The sequence below is a fragment of the Delphinus delphis genome, chromosome 19 (genome assembly GCF_949987515.2).
Source record: "Delphinus delphis chromosome 19, mDelDel1.2, whole genome shotgun sequence".
Classification (NCBI taxonomy): domain Eukaryota; kingdom Metazoa; phylum Chordata; class Mammalia; order Artiodactyla; family Delphinidae; genus Delphinus; species Delphinus delphis.
The window spans coordinates 9,866,849-9,887,150 of record NC_082701.1 but is presented as its reverse complement, the minus strand read 5'-3'; the positions used below and the strand labels follow the sequence as shown (position 1 = coordinate 9,887,150).

General features: G+C 44.4%; 1 protein-coding gene across 1 annotated transcript in view; it reads left to right on the top strand.

The window, feature by feature from the left end:
* DNAH17 (dynein axonemal heavy chain 17) overlaps nt 1-20,302 on the top strand; it is a 140,706-nt gene that overhangs the window by 11,730 nt on the left and 108,674 nt on the right. Inside the window, exon 2 of the mRNA XM_059997538.1 lies at nt 18,776-19,138. Coding sequence (XP_059853521.1) covers nt 18,794-19,138 — 345 coding nt within the window. The 5' untranslated portion in view covers nt 18,776-18,793. The remainder of the gene's footprint in view (nt 1-18,775; nt 19,139-20,302) is intronic.

Below are 20,302 nucleotides of genomic sequence, written 5' to 3'. Positions count from 1 at the left end.
CTTGAATCTCAGGCAAACAGGACGACGGTCCGATGGTCCGTAGAAACACAGAGCGTGTGGGAGGAATGGTGCTGTTTCAGTGGTAAAGCCGTTGTCTTGCAGCTTTTTGCTACTGTTTTGATTCCCATTTATTACTTAGGGCCCCTGACTTTCACCTTGGAGATATTTTTTTCCAGTATGAGATAATATAAACTAAGTCATTGAACAGGAGACTACTCTATAACACAGTTTAATTTTTTTATAATATCCCAAAGAAAAGGGATCTTTGCACTTTTAAGAAAGAAATCTTTTCTATTTCCAGAATACAAAAGATTTCCACTTCTATTTCCACTTCTTGGGTGGAAGTTGAGCTGTAACGTTTTGGAAGCCATTGGAGGGACTCTGGGTCTCTTAAAGGCAGCCTGTCCTTGAACTCCCCCTCCCCCCAAATACAAAGTGTGCCCAGGTGGACGGCATGATTGATGAGCAGTTAGTGGAGAAAAGGATGTTAGGGGCGGGGCAGGGAGGCAGAGGCCTAGGGCCTTGCAGGACCTCTCCTGGAAGGACAGCAAGGGACGTCCAAGGTCTGTCCCCTGAGGGAGACAGTCAACGTGAACGAGCTCCACTGTGAGGTTTTTGGGGTGAGAGCTGCTCTGAGTTCCGGGTCTCTCGGGTCTAGTTCTGCCGCGCGCCCTGCTGTGCATGGACAGCGTTTATCCCTGAGTCGAATCTGCCCAAATTTCTAGTTTGTTTGTCAGCGACTGTTCCGCTACAATGGGCCAAGGGCGGCAAGACTCTCCTCTGAGGGGCACTGACCCCTCCCGGGCCAGGTTTCCACACCTGTCCACACTTAGACCCAAGGGAAGATGTGAACATCCAGGCGTTTGGCCCTGCCTGCCTGGGGGTGGGGCCAGAACCCTTAGTTGGGGCAGCTTCCCAGGTGATTCCACTCTGCAGCCATGAGGAGAACCGTAGCCTTTGAAGCACCTGCTCTTCATGTAACCAGTGGGCTCGTTGAAGGGAACCCAGGCCCTGAGGGTGAGTTCTCCTCAAACGTGTATGACCATAAAGAAAGGAAATACAGGAGGGCTTGATAGCTAAGGATAGCTGGCTACTTCAAGTGAATTTACTCGAAACAGAGACTAAAATTTTACTCTAAACCAGTGGTTCTCAACCTCTAGCGTGCATTAGAATCTCCTGGGGGCTTGTTAAAATTCGGGTGGCTTCCCCCACCCCCATATTTCCCGCTTCAGCAGGTCAGGGCGGGCCCGAGCATATTCATCACTAACACACTCCCAGATGAGATATGCTGATGCTGTGGGCCGAGGGAGCTACTGTGAGAACCACATTCAAAAGAGTGGGAAAAAAGTAAAAGGCTTGATTGAAGCGATTTTTAAAAATGAAAATTACAGAGAGTTTATTTTATCTAACATTTAATAAAAACACAGGTTGCAGGTGCCGTCAATTCTTAGAATAAAGAATGAATTAAGTGTGTGCGTGATGAGAGGCGTGGCAGGGTGGGGAGGGGAATGGGGGGAGGGGCAGCCGGGGATGCTCCCGGCGGCCACAGCGCGCATCAGAGATGTACTGGCACCATCCACAGCAGTTTTGAAGGACTCAGGGAGCTGGCAGGAGGGACAGGGCGCGGGTCCCAGATGAATCGGAAATGTAAACGCCTGACGTTACGTTTTGGTTCCCGAGGCATCCGTTTCAAGACGTCCGTCTTGAACGAACTATTGCGAGCTGCATGGTACAGCCACCTGCAAAACAGCCAGGTAGGGATCCAGGCCCCCGCGACCATGAAGCTGCCCTTTCAGAGGCCCTGGAGGACCTAGATAACCAGGTGCTGAGTGACCCAGCCTCCGGTTTCCTGAGCCCTAATTCTCACTCTTATGCTTCAGTTAGCCCGTGAGTGACCCCTCGAAACCCCAGACACGCCTCCCTCGGACCCTAATAAAGGCAGAGCCTGGGGTCACCTCTCTCCCCACCGCCTCGCTGTGTGGCCCTGGGCATGCCCTGTACCCTCCAGGACCTGTGAGGGATAAATCTTGTTTCCCCCTCCCACCAGATGGAGCCGTGGTGAGGGAACCCTCTGTCGAGCCTGAGGCTCAACCCTGCCTGCCCCCCAAACTCAGCCCCTCCTCAGGCTGAAGCGGGGCAAGGGCTCTTCTTGACCAATCCTTTAGACAGGTTCCTCTGAGCCCTCTTTTCGGCAGGGCCGGTCCAGGGCCCGCCTAAGCCAGTCTCGGTAGAGAATCCTGCTATGTCACCCCACCCTTGCCATCAGACCAAGCCCCTCATCCTCACTTTGATGTCTACTCCTTGACCTGCCTTTAGCAAGAATCCTCCTCCCGTTGTCTCCTTGTAGTAGTTTTCCACCTACGGACGCCCTCACTGCTCCTTGCCTGTTTACCCCAGCTGTCTCTACTGCCCTCGGAGACGAGCACAGCTTTTTCCTCTATCACAACAGGACCGAATAAAACCCGGCTCTCTCGCTCAAACCAGCGTGCGGCTCCTTTGAGCACGAGGCCTGTCTGTCAAACACCTGTTTTCATGGGAGCATTACCCAGCATCCCCTGCCCTGTGCAGGCAGAGGCATTTGGCTGCAAGGGCCTCCCGCTCACCCACCCAGCCTCCCAGCCTGGCTGGCTTGGACTCCAGGCGCGTCTGTGCCTTGTGGGGCCTCACCCCGGGGCTTGCTAGACAGAGACCCCAGGCCTCCAGGGTGCCTAGCCTGGCAGTGACCTCCGGAAACTTTGCGGACCGGAGACGTCTCTCTGGCCACCCTGCCTTCTTTGTGAAGCCCGAGGCCCCTGCTGAGCCAGCCTGGCCGGTGGGGTTCTGCTCTCCCTTTGTGCCCAAGGCCAGGGGCAAGGACACGGCTGGGCAGAGGACAAAGCCGCCTGTCCTCCTGTCCCTTCTGCCGGGAACTCAGCCTGAGGACATGTAGCAGCGCCAAAGTAGACACAGGGAGGCTGCGTGTGGGGGGGACAGTGACGAGACCCAGATGGCCCAGTCTCCCGCCCACCGCAAGCATCCCCAGCTGAGGAAAATCGTCCTGCAGTCGTATTTAATGAGGGGTCACGTCTGTGGAAACTTGGCTTCCAAGTTAATTCGGCAGGAGGAAGAGCTCCCAGGGAACTGTAAGTAGAGGGAGAGCCTTTCGGCGCATCCCCCATGGCTGTGACTGTCAGAGCAAAGGAAATGAGGGAACCAGGTGTCTCAGCTGGCAGAGGGGACTGTGGCCAGCCAGCCACTGCTCGGCCCCAAATGCATTTCCCAGTTAGGAAGTGTTTCACACCGCCTGGCATTTCCGAAGGGCCCGCTGTTTCCCCCACAGTGTGGACATAGCGAAAGCTAATTGTGCCACCTAGAACCTGGGGGTCCTCCCCTGGCTTCTCTGCTCAGGTGGGACTTCAGGTGGGACCCACTGGGAAGCACCTTCCTCCACGTCACTCCTGAGTCTCTCTCCTCCAGGCAGGGCGTCCACCCTGAGCCCAAGCCTGTGGTTTCATGGCCAAGGGGACGTCTGCCCTACTCCCTGCCATGTCCACCATTTCACCATCTGACGTTTGGTCCTTTGTGTCTTGGCACACGTAGACCCCGGAGAGCACAATTTTGGTAGAAGTTGGAGCAGCTAGAGCCTTGATCTACAGTTTCAAACTGTTCCTCGGAAGAGTGATGGGGCTTAAAGGAAAGAATGGTTTCATGCTCAACTATGTTAGGGGAAATGCTGGGTTAGATGAGGTTAAACAGTCTTTGCAGCAGGACTTGTCAGAGCCTTTGTTCCTCAGTGATGTTTATTGAAGGACTGCCGCAGGCCTGGTACAGGACCAGGTCCTGGGGTGGCAGTGCTCATCAAAAGGGATGGGCCTTAGAAAGAGGGGAAGTGGATAACTGATGCCTGATTAGTGCCTAATTGCAGCTGTCATAGTGATGCAGCGAGCAGTGCTGGGTGCTCAGCAAACAGAGACCGAGGGAGTGAACGGTCCATGGGGGGCCCTTTCTGGGAAAGATGCCACAGCTGAGGGTGAGGAGGAATTAGGTGTTTGTGTGCACGTGTAGGTGTGTGTGTGCAGGCATGCAGGATTCTATGCTGGGCAGGAAGCCTCTCTGGTGAGTGGGTGTCTTGGAGGAGCTGGAAGAAGCCAGCGCAGCTGGGGCATGGGGCATTCGGATCGAGACTGGGGGAATGGTGTGAGTGAGCAAGGGCCAAGTCCTACAAGGCCCTCGAGGTTTATTTGGATTTTCTCCTAGGAGCACTAGGAAGCTGTTGATGGGTTTTAAGTGTTGTGTTGACATGACAGTTGTCTTTTTTTGCTTGTTTGTTTTTGGTGGGGTTTTTTTGAATTTATTTTTTTATACGGCAGGTTCTTATTAGTCATCCATTTTATACACATCGGTGTATACATGTCAATCCCAATCTCCCAATTCATCACACCACCACCACCACCCCCTGCCGCTGTCCCCCCTTGGTGTCCATATGTTTGTTCTCTACATCTGTGTGTCTATTTCTGCCCTGCAAACCGGTTCATCTGTACAGTTTCTCTAGGTTCCACATATATGCGATAATATACAATATTTGTTTTTCCCTTTCTGACTTACTTCACTCTGTATGACAGTCTCTAGATTCATCCACGTCTCTACAAATAACCCAATTTCGTTCCTTTTTATGGCTGAGTAATATTCCATTGTATACATGTACCACATCTTCTTTATCCATTCGTCTGTCGATGGGCATTTAGGTTACTTCCATGACCTGGCTATTGTAAATAGTGTTGCAATAAACATTGGGGTGCACGTGTCTTTTTGAATTATGTTTTTCTCTGGGTATATGCCCAGTATTGGGATTGCTGGGTCATATGGTAATTCTATTTTTAGTTTTTTAAGGAACCTCCATACTGTTCTCCATAGTGGCTGTATCAATTTACATTCCCACCAACAGTGCAAGAGGGTTCCCTTTTCTCCACACCCTCTCGAGTATTTGTTGTTTGTAGATTTTCTGATGATGCCCATTCTAACTGCTGTGAGGTGATACCTCATTGTAGTTTTGATTTGCATTTCTCTAATAATTAGTGATGTTGAGCGGCTTTTCATGTGCTTCTTGGCCATCTGTATGTCTTCTTTGGAGAACATCTATTTAGGTCTTCTGCCCATTTTTGGATTGGGTTGTTTCTTCTTTTAATATTGAGCTGCATGAGCTGTTTACATATTTTGGACATTACTCCTTTGTCCGCTGATTTGTTTGCAAATATTTTCTCGCATTCTGAGGGTTGTCTTTTCGTCTTGTGTGTAGTTTCCTTTGATGTGCAGAAGCTTTGAAGTTTCATTAGGTCCCATTTGTTTATTTTTGTTTTTATTTCCATTACTCTAGGAGGTGGATCAAAAAAGATCTTGCTGTGATTTACATCAAAGAGTGTTTTTCCTCTAAGAGTTTTATAGCGTCCAGCCTTACATTTAGGTCTTTAATCCATTTTGAGTTTATTTTTGTGTATGGTGTTAGGGAATGTTCTAATTTCATTCTTTGACATGTAGCCGTCCAGTTTTCTCTTATTGAAGAGACTGTCTTTTCTCCATTGTATATCCTTGCCTCCTTTGTCATAGATTAGCTGACCATAGGTGTGTGGGTTTATCTCTGGGCTTTCTATCCTGTTCCATTGATCTGTATTTCTTTCTTTGTGCCAGTATCATATTGTCTTGATTACTGTAGCTTTGTAGTATAGTCTGAAGTCAGGGAGTTTGATTCTTCCAGCTCCGTTTTTTTACCTCAAGACAGCTTTGGCTATTCGGGGTCTTTGGTGTCTCCATACAAATCTTAAGATTTTTTGTTCTGGTTCTGTTGGTAATTTGATAGGGATTGCATCGAATCTGTATATTGCTTTGGGTAGTATAGTCATTTTCACAATATTGATTCTTCCAATCCAAGAACATGGTATATCTCTCCATCTGTTTGTATCATCTTGAATTTCTTTCATCAGTGTCTTCTAGTTTTCTGCATACAGGTCTTTTGTCTCCCTAGGTAGGTTTATTCCTAGGTATTTTATTCTTTTTGTTGCAATGGTAAATGGGAGTGTTTCCTTAATTTCTCTTTCAGATTTTTCATCATTAGTGTATAGGATGCAAGAGATTTCTGTGCATTAATGTTGTATCCTGCAACTTTACCAAATTCATTGATTAGCTCTAGTAGTTTTCTGGTGGCATCTTTAGGATTCTCTATGTATAGTATCATGTCATCTGCAGACAATGACAGTTTTACTTCTTCTTTTCCAATTTGTATTTCTTTTTCTTCTCTGGTTGCCATGGCTAGGACTTCCAAAACTATGTTGAATAATAGTGGTGAGAGTGGACATCCTTGTCTTTTTCCTGATCTTAGAGGAAATGCTTTCAGTTTTTCACCATTAAGAATGATGTTTGCTGTGGGTTTGTCATATATGGCCTTTGTTATGTTGAATTAGGTTCCCTCTATGCCCATTTTCTGGAGAGTTTTTATCATAAATAGGTGTTGAATTTTGGCAAAAGCTTTTTCTGCATCTATTGAGATGATCATATGCTTTTTATTCTTCAATTTGTTAATATGGTTTATCACATTGATTGATTTGCATATACTGAAGAATCCTTGCATCCCTGGGATAAATCCCACTTGATCATGGTGTATGATCCTTTTAATGTGTTGCTGGATTCTGTTTGCTAGTATTTTGTTGAGCATATTTGCGTCTATGTTGCTCAGTGATATTGGCCTGTAGTTTCCTTTTTTGTGACATCTTTGTCTGGTTTTGGTATCAGGGTGATGGTGGCCTCGTAGAATGAGTTTGGGAGTGTTCCTCCCTCTGCTATATTTTGGAAGAGTTTGAGAAGGATGGGTGTTAGCTCTTCTCTAAATGTTTGATAGAATTCACCTGTGAGGTCATCTGGCCCAGGGCTTTTGTTTGATGGAAGATTTTTAATCGCAGTCTCAATTTCAGTGTTTGTGATTGGTCTGTTTATATTTTCTATTTCTTCCTGGTTCAGTCTCAGAAGGTTGTGCTTTTCTAAGAATTTGTCCATTTCTTCCAGGTTGTCCATTTTATTGGCATATAATTGCTTGTAGTAATCTCATGATCCTTTGTATTTCTGCGGTGTCAGTTGTTACTTCTCCTTTTTCATTTCTAATGCTATTGATTTGATTCTCCCTTTTTTTCTTGATGAGGCTGGCTAATGGTTTATTAATTTTGTTTATCAATTTTGTTTATCTTCTTAAAGAGCCAGCTTTTAGTTTTATTGATCTTTGCTACTGTTTTCTTTGTTTCTATTTCATTTATTTCTGCTCTGATCTTTATGATTTCTTTCCTTCTGCCAACTTTGGGTTTTGTTTGTTCTTCTTTCTCTAGTTCCTTTAGGTGTAAGGTTAGATTGTTTATTTGAGATTATTCTTGTTTCTTGAGGTAGGCTTGTATTGCTATAAACTTCCTTCTTAGAACTGCTTTTGCTGCATCGCATAGGTTTTGGATCATCGTGTTTTCATTGTCATTTGTCTCTAGGTACTTTTTCATTTCCTCTTTGTTTGTTTGTTTGTTTGTTTTGCTGTACGTGGGCCTCTCACTGTTGTGGCCTCTCCCGTTGCGGAGCACAGGCTCCAGACGCACAGGCTCAGCGGCCATGCCTCACGGGCCCAGCCACTCCACGGCATGTGGGATCTTCCCGGACCGGGGCATGAACCCGTGTCCCCTGCATTGGCAGGCGGGCTCTCAACCACTGCGCCACCAGGGAAGCCCTCATTTCCTCTTTGATTTCTTCAGTGAGCTCTTGGTTATTTAGTCACGTATTATTTAGCCTCCATGTGTTTGTGTTTTTTACATTTTTTTCCCTGTAATTGATTTCTAATCTCACAGCATTGTGGTCAGAAAAGATTCTTGATATGATTTCAGTTTTCTTAAGTTTACTGAGGCTTGATTTGTGACCCAAGATGTGATCTATCCTGGAGAATGTTCCGTGCGCACTTGAGAAGAAAGTGTAATCTGCCGTTTTTGGATGGAATGTCCTATAAATATCAATTAAATCTATCTGGTCTATTGTGTCATTTAAAGCTTGTGTTTCCTTATTAATTTTCTGTCTGGATGATCTGTACATTGGTGTAAGTGAGGTGTTAAAGTCCCCCACTATTACTGTGTTACTGTTGATTTCCTCTTTTATAGCTTTTAGAAGTTGCCTTATGTATTGAGGTGCTCCTATGTTGGGTGCATATATATTTATAATTGTTATATTTTCTTCTTGGATTGATCCCTTGATCATTATGTAGTGTCCTTCTTTATCTCTTGTAACATTCTTTATTTTAAAGTCTATTTTATCTGATATGAGTATTGCTACTCCAGCTTTCTTTTGATTTCCATTTGCTTGGAATATCTTTTTCCATCCCCTCACTTTCAGTCTGTATGTGTCCCTAGGTCTGAAGTGGGTCTCTTGTAGACAGCATATATATGGGTCTTGTTTTTGTATCTATTCAGAGAGCCTGTGTCTTTTGGTTGGAGCATTTAATCCATTCACGTTTAAGGTAATTATCGATATGTATGTTCCTATTACCATTTTCTTAATTGTTTGGGGTTTGTTTTTGTAGGTCCTTTTCTTCTCTTGTGTTTCCCACTTAGAGAAGTTCCTTTAGCATTTGTTGTAGAGCTGGTTTGGTGGTGCTGAATTCTCTTAGCTTTTGCTTGTCTGTAAAGCTTTTGATTTCTCCATCGAATCTGAATGAGATCCTTGCCAGGTAGAGTAATCTTGGTTGTAGGTTCTTCCCTTTCATCACTTTAAATACGTCCTGCCACTCCCTTCTGGTTTGTAGAGTTTCTGCTGAGAAATCAGCTGTTAACTTTATGGGGGTTCCCTTGTATGTCATTTTTTGTTTTTCCCTTGCTGCTTTCAATAATTTTTCTTTGTCTTTAATTTTTGCCAATTTGATTACTATGTGTCTTTGTGTGTTTCTCCTTGGGTTTATCCTGTATGGGACTCTCTGCACTTCCTGGACTTGGGTGGCTATTTCCTTTCCCACGTTAGGGAAGTTTTCGACTCTAAGCTCTTCAGATATTTTCTCGGGTCCTTCCTCTCTCTCTTCTCCTTCTGGGACCCCTATAATGCGAATGTTGTTGCATTTAATGTTGTCCCAGAGGTCTCTTAGGCTGTCTTCATTTCTTTTCATTCTTTTTTCTTTATTCTGTTCTGCAGCAGTGAATTCCACCATTCTATCTTCCAGGTCACTTATCTGTTCTTCTGCCTCAGTTATTCTGCTATTGATTCCTTCTAGTGTATTTTTCATTTCAGTTATTGTATTGTTCATCTCTGTTTGTTCTTTAATTCTTCTAGGTCTTTGTTAAACATTTCTTGCATCTTCTCGATCTTTGCCTCCATTCTTTTTCCAAGGTCCTGGATCATCTTCACCATCATCATTCTGAATTCTTTTTCTGGAAGGTTGCCTATCTCCACTTCATTTAGTTGTTTTTCTGGGGTTTTATCTTGTTCCTTCATCTGGTACATAGCCCTCTGTCTTTTCATCTTGTCTATCTTTCGGTGAATGTAGTTTTTGTTCCACAGGCTGCAGGATTATAGTTCTTCTTGCTTCTGCTGTCTGCCCTCTCGACAGTTGTCTTTTGAAAGATGCTCTGGGGGATGTGCTGCTGGGACAAGAGTGGGTGTGGAGAAGGAGAGAGGGTGTTTGTAGACCCCAGGGTGGGGGAGGGGTAATGCAGCTTGGACTAGAGGGCAGTAGCCATGGAGGAAGGTGGACCTGTCCAGAGACGTTGAGGAGGCAGAATTGACTGGTGTCGACAGTGGAAGCCAGGACCCCTCTGGTGCCTGAGCAGCTGGCTGGTCATCCACTGGGTCAGCAAAGCCTTAAGGAACACCAGGTGTGGGGGTGTATGGGAGGAGGTGGGGAGAGGGGGAGAGGTCAGTTTTGTGCACTCTGACTTTGAGGTGGTACTGCCAAATAGTAACCTTGAGCTCTAAGAATGGTTCTAGGCCAGCGTGATGGAGACTGATTACTGTCCACAGATCCCCTTTATCCACTTAGTAACCTGTCAACTTAAAAAAACCACACAATTTAAGAACTGTGAGTTAAGTTTATTCAATGTCTTATTCAGCTGAGTATAACCTGGGAGACAGCCTCTCAGATGGCTCTGAGAAACTGCTCTGAAGAGGTAAGAGAGGAGCCAGGATGTATATGAATTTTTTTGCTGGAATAAACATGTCACATCAAAAGATGACTCCTAATCACAAAGAACAGTCATCTCAGGTTAATAATTCGAGTGCTTTTCTTTCTTTTTTTTTCTTTTTTGGATTTCAACCACTTTATTTGCTTTCAGGGCACACCTTATAGCATTGTATTATAGGAATCAAGCCGTATATCAACAAAAAATGTTTTTCTAGAACTTTTCTATATATGGGAAGATTCAAGAATCTGGGGTGATTGAAATTTTTCTTTAGATATGCATCTTAACTATCTAGGGGCAGGTATCCAAAGCTCAGAATGCTTCCTGTTTTTCTCCATCCTCAATGCCCCTCAGGCATGCAGTCAGTGGGCAGCTACAGTGGCTAAGGGCTTGACCCTTGTAGACCTGGAATTCTGGGCAAATTTTCCTTTTCTTTACAAACCCAGCCCACCAAGTCTGGGGGACACGTGGATGCCAGGTAGAGACTACAATTCCAGCCTCCCTTGCAGCTAGGTGTCCGTGTGACCAGGCATGGGCCAATAGGGTGTGAGCAGAGTGGCCTGGGCACCATCTGGACTAATCAGTGAAGACACGTCCCTCCCTCCAGTTCTACTCCTCCCGTATCCCAAGTACAGTGGACAGAGAGAAAGCCAAGTGAGTGTCTTCACGGAAAGAAAGAGAGATGGATACGGACATTTCAGGCAATTCTTTAGAGAAGGGTGGCTGTGAAGGGAGTGGAAGTAGAAGGCAGGGTGAGTTTGAGGAGGGTTTTCCTCTAAGATGGTAACGGCTTGTTCATTTCTCAAAGATGATGGCAGAAAGAGGTTCAAAGGCAGAGACGAGGACGGGCAGGAGGAGAGGGGACCCAGGGCATGGTAGAAGGGTTCACCTACACGAGAGAGGGCTACAACTCAGTTTTATCAGGTTTGATTGTGGACATTTTAGAAAGTTGGTTCCAATGGTTCCAGTTTTCTACCTGAGGTGAAAGGTGAGACTGTCTGCTGAGGGGGAGGGAAAGGTCAGGGACTTGAGAAGAATTAAGACTCAGAGGAATTGTCCTAGAGCACAGTAGAGTGAGCTGACAAAAGTTAATTGAAAACAAAAACAACCCAGCAGCAACCTGGCAGTGTGTAGACCAGGTGAGTGTACAGGTGTGTGATTTTTTCCCCCCCAGCAGCACTGAGCCTGGGTACCAGTCCAACAAAGGGAGATGGTCAGTATTACCATGGGGGGTAAGGAAAGGACCAGTGGCGAGGTCAGTGCAAGTGTGATACACAATGGCCCTGGGAATCAGAGAGGGAGGGATGGAGGAGAAGACAGCAGGGGATGATGGAGGAGGGCAAGCAGAGGTGCCCACAGGAACTGGAGGGACAAATTAAAGCAGGGCATGGACATACTGGAAGCAACTGAGGAGGCCGAGGAGCCAGGAGGCCAGGGAGTGATGAGGTTGTCTCTGTGGTCCCTGAAGTCCCCTAGGGGAGGTGGGAAATGAGGGTGCAGGGGACTGCCTCCTGACAGTGATCTAGAGTCCAGAGTCCTGCATGAGTGCAGATGTCTGGGATGTGGAGGGGGAGGCACAAAAGTGGCAGGAGAGCCCGGGTCTCAGAGTGAAGTGGGGATTTCTGTGTGTGGTAAAATAGACTCTGTTGTGCTGGTCTTAGCCTATCAACCACCAGTGTTGTGGTTGGAAAAGCCCTGTGGTTCTTACTGTGATTGCAAGATGCCCTTCAGCAATAACCATCCAGAAACTTGGAAAGAATTAGAAGTTTACTCCTTCCAAGACCTGTGTATGTAAGTTTACTACTTCCAAGACCTTTGTATGTAAGTTTACTACTTACATACACAGCACATCTGGGGGCACACAGTGAGGTCATGTGTGTGTGGGGGGGTGTACCTGAGCTTGTGCTTTTATTGGGGTAGAGGTTGGGGGCCTAGGGTTCTGAGGGCTCACTCTTTATTGGTGAACTTAAAACATAAGAGTGGGAATTTAAAGCGCAGGAAGAGAAAAAAATAAACAAAACCAAAACCAAGTAGCCCAAATTGTCAGTTATTAAAATCAACCAAGATCTCTAAAACAAAGGAGCCTCAGTTTGGGGGGTGGCCTGGCTCTTTATCTGGTCGCGTGGCTGGCAACGTGTTGAAGGGGATGCCTCGGCAATGAAAGCTTAATTCAGGCGCTAGCACCACAAAAAAGAAAAAAAAAAAACTGTCAGAGCTTACACTACATATACCCAAAAGAAAAGTTACCATTCTGACCATTCTTAAGTGGCCTTAAGCACATTCACACTGTGGCGCAACCAATCACCACCGTCCATCTCCGGAAATTTTTCATCTTCCCAAACCGAAATTCTGTCCCCATTAAACACTAACTCCCCGTTCTTCCATCTTCTAGCCTCTGGCAACCTCTATTCTACTTCCTGTCTCTATGAATTTGACTACTCCAGGGACCTCACGTAAGTTCATTTCCCTGATGAGTTGCATTTCCCTGAAGACTAATGATGTTGAGCATCTTTTCATGTACTTATCAGTCATTTGCATACCTTACGTGGAGAAATGTCTATATCCTTTACCCGTTTTTAATTATGTTTGTGTTTTTATTATTGTGTTATGAGTTCTATATATTTTTTGAATACAAGTCCCTTATCGGCTATATGATTTGCGAATATTTTCTCTCATGCGGAGGGCTGTTTTTTCACTTTCTTCATAGTGTCCTTTGAAGCACAAAAGTTTTTAATTCTTCTTTTATTGATACACTTGATTTACAAAGTTGTGTTAACTTCTGCTGTATAGCAAAGTTACTCAGTTATACATATATACACATTCTTTTTAAAATTCTTCTCCATTATGGTTTATCCCAGGACATTGAATATAGTTCCCTGTGCTATGCAGTAGGACCTTGTTGTCCATCCATTCCATATGTAACAGTTTGCATCTACTAACCCCAAACTCCCAGTCCAACCCTCCCCAAACCCCTCCCCGTTGGCAACCACAAGTCTGTTCTCTATGTCTGTGAGTTTCTTTCTGCTTTGTAGATAGGTTCATTTGTGCCATATTTTAGAGTCCACATATAAGTGATATCGTATGGTATTTGTCTTTTTCTTTCTGACTTACTTCACTTAGTATGATAATCTCTAGTTGCATCCATGTTGCTGCAAATGGCATTATTTTGTTCTTTTTTATGGCTGAGTAGTATTCCATTGTATGTATGTACCACATCTTTATCCATTCATCTGTCAGTGGACATTTAAGTTGTTTCCATGTCTTGGCTATTGTGAATAGTGCTGCTATGAACATAGGGGTGTGTGTGTCTTTTTGAATTATAGTTTTGTCTGGATATATACCCAGGAGTGGGATTGCTGGATCATATATGGTAATACTATTTTTAGTTTTCTGAGGAACCTCCATATTGTTTTCCATAGTGACTGCACCAACTTACATTCCCACCAACAGTGTAGGAGGGTTCCCTTTGCTCCACACCCCTTCCAGCATTTTTTATTTGTAGACTTTTTAATGATGGACATTCTGACTAGTGTGAGGTGATACCTCATTATAGTTTTGATTTGCATTTCTTGAATAATTAGTGATATTAAGCACATTTTCATGTGCCTATTGGCTATCTTTCTGTCTTCTTTGGAGAAATGTCTATTTAGGTCTTCTGCCCATTTTTCGATTGAGTTGTTGGTTTTTTTGTTGTTGTTGAGCCGTATGAGCTGTTTGTATATTTTGGAAATTAAGCTCTTGTTGGTTGCCTCGTTCGCAAATGTTTTCTCCCATTCTGTAGGTTGTCTTTTTGTTTTGTTTATGTTTTCCTTTGCTGTGCAAACACTTATAAGTTTGATTAGGTCCCATTTGTTTATTTTTGCTTTTATTTCTATCGCCTTGGGAGACTGACCTAAGAAAACATTGGTATGATTTATGCCGGAGAATATTTTGCCTATGATCTCTTCTAGGAGTTTTATGGTGTCATGACTTATATTTAAGTCTTTAAGCCATTTTGAGTTTATTTTTGTGTATGGTGTGAGGGTGTGTTCTAACTTCATTGATTTACATGCAGTCCAACTTTCCCAGCAGCATTTGCTGAAGAGACTGTCTTTTCCCATTTTATATCCTTGCCTCCTTTGTCAAAGATTAATTGACCATAGGTGTGTGGGTTTATTTCTGGGCTCTCTATTCTGTTCCATTGATCTGTATATCTGTTTTTGTGCTAATACCACACTGTTTTCATTACTGTAGCTTTGTAGTATTGTCTGAAGTCTGGGAGGGTTATGCTTCTTGCTTTGTTCTTTTTCCTCAGGATTGCTTTGGCAATTCTGGGTCTCTTATGGTTCCGTATAAATTTTAGGATTATTTGTTCTAGTTCTGTGAAAAATCTCATGGGTAATTTGATAGGGATTGTGTTAAATCTGTATATTGCTTTGGGTAGTATGGCCATTTTAACAATATTAATTCTTCCAATCCATGGAATATCTTTCCATTTCTCTGAATCATCTTTAATTTCTTTTATTAATGTTTCACAGTTCTCAGCATATAAGTCTTTAACTCCCTTGGTCAGGTTTAGCCCTAAGTATTTTATTTTGAGGGGTGTGATTTTAAAAGTTTTTTTTTTTTTTAACATTCCCTTTCTGATATTTCATTGTTAAAGAAATGCAACCAATTTCTGTATGTTAATCTTGTGTCCTGCTACCTTGCTGAATTCAGTTGTCAGTTCTAGTAGTTTTTGTGTGGAGTCTTTAGGGTTTTCTATGTATAGTATCATGCCATCTGCATATAAGGACAGCTTTACCTCTTCCCTTCCAATTTGAATACCTTTTATTTCTTTTTCTTATCTGATTGCTATGTCTCAAACTTCTAATACTGTTTCAAAGAGAAGTGGTGAGAATGGGCATCCTTGTTCCAGATTTTAGCAGGAAGGCTTTCAGGTTTTCACCATCTAGTATTATATTGGTTGTGGGTTTGTCATAAAAAGCTTTTATTATGTTGAGATATGGTCCCTCTGTACCCATTTTGGTAAAAGTTTTTATCATGAATGGATGTTGAATTTTGTCAAATGCTTCTTCTGCATCTATTGAGATGATCGTGTGGTTTTTGTCTTTTCTTTTGTTGATGTGGTGTATTACATTGATTTTTGCGTATGTTGAGCCATCCTTGTGAACTTGGGATGAATCGTACTTGGTCATGGTGTATGATCTTTTTTATGTATTGTTGTATTCGGTTTGGTAATATTTTGCTGAGATTTTTTGCATCTATACTCATCAAAGATATTGGCCTATAATTTTCTTTTTTGGTGGTATCTTTGTCTGGTATCAGGGTGATGGTGGCTTCATAGAATGCCTTTGGGAGTGTTCCCTCCTCTTCAGTCTTTTGGAAGAGTTTGAGAAGGATTAGTAAAAGTTCCTCTTTAAATGTTTGGTAGAATTCCCATATGAAGCCATCTGGTCCTGGACTTTTGTTTGTAGGGAGTATTTTTGGTTACATATTCTATTTCATTTCTAGTGATATGTCTGTTCAAATTATCTATTTTTCTTGATTCAGTTTTGGTGGGCTATATGTTTCCAGAAAGTTGTCCATTTCTTCTAGGTTGTCCAATTTGTTGGCCAATAATTGTTCATAATATTCTCTTATGTTTTTTTTCCCCCCAATATCGGTTGATGTTTCTCCTCTTGCATTTCTTATTTTGTTTATTTGGGTTCTCTCTCTTTTCTTCTTGGTAAGCCTAGCCACAGGTTTGTCAATTTTGTGTATCCTTTCAAAGAACCAGCTCTTGGTTTTATTGCTTTTTTTTTCTATTTTTTAATCTCTATTTTGTTTCCTCTCTGATATTTATTATTTCCTTCCTTCTGCTGACTTTAAGTTTTGTTAAAAGTTTTTAATTTTGATGAGGCCTAATTTATCTTTTTCTTTGGTCACTTATGCTTTTGGTGTCATATTTAAGAAACCATTGCTTCATTCAAGGTTATAAAGATCTACTCCTATGCTTTATGCTAAGAGTTTTATAATTTTAGCTCTTACATTTAGGTCTTTGATCCATTTTTTAGTTAATTTTTTAGGTGGTGTGAGATGAGGGTCCAACTTCATTCCTTTGCATGTGTTCCAATACTATTTATTGAAAAGACTCTTCTTTTCCCAATCGAATTGTCTTTGTACCCTTGTCTAAAATCAGTTGCCCATAAATGTATGTGTTTATTTTTGGACTCATCAGTTCTATTCCATTGATCTATCCTTATAGCAGCCACACTCAGTCTCAATTACCATAGCTTTCTAGTAAGTTTTTAAAATAATTTTTTTACTGAAGTATAGTTTATTTAAAATGTTTCAGGTGTACAGCAAAGTGATTCAGTTATAGATATTACTATTATATATTACTATTATATATTATAGATATTACTATATCCTTTTTCAAATTCTTTTCCATTATAGGTTATTACAAGATATTATAGTTCCCTGTGCTATAAGTAGGTCCTTGTTATCTGTTTTATATATAGTAATCTGTATCTGTTAATCCCAAATTCCAAACTTATCCCTCCCCCCTTTGGTAACCATAAGTTTGTTTTCTATGTCTGTGGGTCTATTTCTTTTTGTAAATAAGTTCATTTGCATCATTTTTTTAGATTCTACATATACGTGATATCATAATGATATTTGTCTTTGTCTGAGTTACTTCATTTAGTATGATCATCTCTAGGTCCATCCATGTTGCTGTAAATGGCATTACTTCATTCTTTTTTTATGGCTGAGTAATATTTCCTTGTATATATACCATATTCACCTGTCAATGGACATTTAGGTTGCTTCCATGTCTTGGCTGTTGTAAGTAGTGCTGCTATGAACTGTAGTAAGTTTTGAAATTGAGAAGTTTTGAAATTGGGAAAGTTTGCTGTTTTTTCAAGATTGTCTTGGCTTTTTTTGGTCCCTCAGATTTCCCTAAGAAATTGAGGATCAGCTTTTCCATTTCTGCAGAAACACAGCTGGAATTTTGACAAGTATTGTGTTGAATCTGTAGATCAATTTGAGGAGAATTGCCATCTTAACAATATTAAGTCTTCCATTCCATGAACATGGGATGTCTTTCCACTTATTTGTCTTTAATTTCTTTTAATGATGTTTTGTAGTTTTCAGTGTATAAATCTTGCCCTTCTTTTAAAATTTTATTCCTAAATATTTTATTCTTTTTGATGTTACTGTAAATGGAAATTGTTTTCTGAATTTCATTATCAGGTTGCAATGAGTATTATACTAAGGTAAGTCATGCTATGCATGATGCATGTTATAATGTCCATGTACCTCTAAAAAACAAAAGATGTATAGTAACCAAGATAATGGGGAGGGGATGAAACAAATCTAGAAGAAGGCAAGAAAGGAAAAGAAAGGGAATCTAGAAAAGGCAACACAGATTATAAGCACTTAATAAGACAATAGTTTTAAACCCCAATATGTTAGTAATTTCGTGAAATGAAAATGACCTCAATGTTCAAAGGCAAAGTTTGTTTAATCCAAGAGCCTTTCCACTGTGGTGGGTAATTGACAGTTGTTCATTTGCTGCACCACCACCCGTCACTCAGGTCCTGAGAAGGTTCTAGAAGTCCCAGTTCCCAGGAGACTTGCAGAAGTTCCATGGCAGTTGGTGCCCGTCAAGGGAAGGGAGCCATTTCCTTTACTGGTCTGGGAAAGAGCTGCCCATTGTTTGGCTCTGCTCGCTACCTGAGAAGCCATTTGCTGTCAGCTGTGAGTGGCCATGAATTGTGTGAGGGGTGCTTGGAGGCAAAGCTGAGGAGGCTCCAGAGGACAGAGGGAGAACCCAGGCCCTGGTGGACAGAGTAGACCCACTACCCACCCCGGAAGGTGCTCTGTTCTCTGCTCGGGGCCGGTCAGGATTTTGGGCACCCCTTTAAATATTATGCCCACAGGGAATGCCTCATTTGTCCTGGCCCTTAGGAGCTTCAAGGGTGTCCCCGCAACTCTCCAGTTAACCCTGCCCCTATGGGAGAGCCACAAGGGATTGTCCCAGAGGGATGTGAGCAGCTTCTGTGGGGTCCATGGACACATGCTGGGGACTGGGGGGTGGGAGAGGCTGAAGGGCTGGACAAAAGTTGGGGTATACTGTGGCTGGGGTTAGGACAGGGAGAGTGTGATGAACCCCACACCTGCACATTGGGTCCACCCCCTCCTGTCTGAGTTTAGCCCATATCCTGGGGGTGTGATGTCACCTTCCTGGGATCTTTCAACCTGACCCTTTTGTTGCCTCATTTCACCTTTCCCCACCCCCTCACCTTCAGACTGTCTTGCTATGATCCTTTCCTTTTCTCCTTTTCCCCAGAGCCCATCTCAACCTTTCCCAGCCTATTAACTTCCTGGTCACAGTTAACACAAGCACACACCACTGCCGTGCGGCCCTGCTCCACAGTGATACCCACAGCGAGGCAGAGGGCAGCTGTCCAGCCAGAGCAGACAGACACAGCCCCCTGGTCCTCCCTCACCCGCAGCCCACCCACAGCCGAAAACAATGCTGACCCTTTCCTTTCTCGATTGGTTAGAACAGGGATTTCAGATGGTTCCAGTGACAGGCGGGAAATGGAGATTCCCCAGGAGACTGTGCTGTATCCGTGTCTCTGTTCATTTAACAGGTGTAAGTGAACGTCAAGATGACGATTACACCAGACGTCAGGTTAGAGTATTTGGAGAGTGTCGCTTCCATCTTCCTAAAGTTCAAGCCGGACAAGTGGACTAAAATGGTCGGAGCAGAAGAGAACATGGGTTTGTTCACCGAGTTCTTTGAGAAACCGGACGTCCTAGTTCTGGTGCTGACACTCAGCCCCGCCGGCATGATCATACCCTGCCTGGGCTTCCCGGCCTCCCTCAAGTCCAAAGGGATGTACTTCATCAAGAAGAAACCTGGGAACATCAGCAATGACAACTACAAGGACCGCCTGGTCTATGGGGACATAAGCCCCACTCCCGTGGACCAGCTGATCGCCATCGTGGAGGAGGTGGGTGCATCTAGGCCTTGCTGGGGCGGGGCACAGGGCTCAGGAGAAGCAACACGTGTTTCTCATACTGTGAGTGAGTGGCCTTGAGCGCCGCCGCTCAGGGAGCAGGCCCAGGGGCCAGCAGCATCTGCATCGCCTAGAAGCCGGTCAGGTATTCGAGAGCTCAGGCCCGGCTGCCCTGACCGCTGAGACAGACCGGCTCTCTAACGTGGCCTCCAGCCGATGCTGTGCATGTGAGGGCTGAGTGGCCCTGGCCACCGCCTGTCCTCTCTCGAAATCATTAGAACCTCCATACTGCACCGGGGACATCCCTGCCTGTAGCCTCAGAAGGCATGGGCCATTTGAGATCCAGTAGATAGGTTTCCTAGTTCTGAGACTTCAAGCAAAGGAAGGGACCAAGCAGGTGCTGCCCTACGTATCTCTCCACTGTTGGCAGGCATGGCAGGTGCAGCTCCCTCTGGAGAGTCAGACCAGCCAGACTTCCAGTGACTTAGCTTTCCTAGTCATCGTTCTCCTCATCTGTGAGATGGGGCCGTGCGTCCCTGCCTTGCGCAGGCTCAGGCCACAGGGGCCGCTCAGCCGGGACCCAGGCCAGCCTCCTCTCACATCCACCGAGGCAGCTGGCCTGGCCCAAAGCTGGAGCACACGGGTGTTTGTCGTTCTCTGCTCGGGCTGCCCTGACAAAGCGCCACAATCTGGAGGCTGCAAGTCCCAGATCAAGAGGGGAGCTGGGCCGGTTCCTTCTGAGGCCTCTCTCCTTGGCGTGTGGATGGCCGACTTGACACGGCCTTGGGTCTTCACGTGGCCTTCCCTCTGTGCGTGTCTGTGTCCTCATCTCTGCTGAGGACAACGGTCTTATTGGGTTAGGGCCCCCCTTAATCACCCCTTGAAAGGCCCTCTCTCCAAATACAGTCACATCTGGAGGTGCTGGGGCTCCCGTGTGTGAACTGGGGGCGGGGGCACAATTCAGCCTATAGCAGCACTCTGAGGCAGCGCGAAATGTTTGCTTTCGGCCAGGAGTGTGTGCTCTTGGGGTCTCCCTTCATGGAGATGGCACAGGGGCTGGGCTGTCGTCACTGGCTTCAGCACCTCGACTGGCCCCACCTCCTTCTGCAACGGGAGAAGGGCTCGGATCCCCCCGGGACCCGGGCACTGAGGACCCTG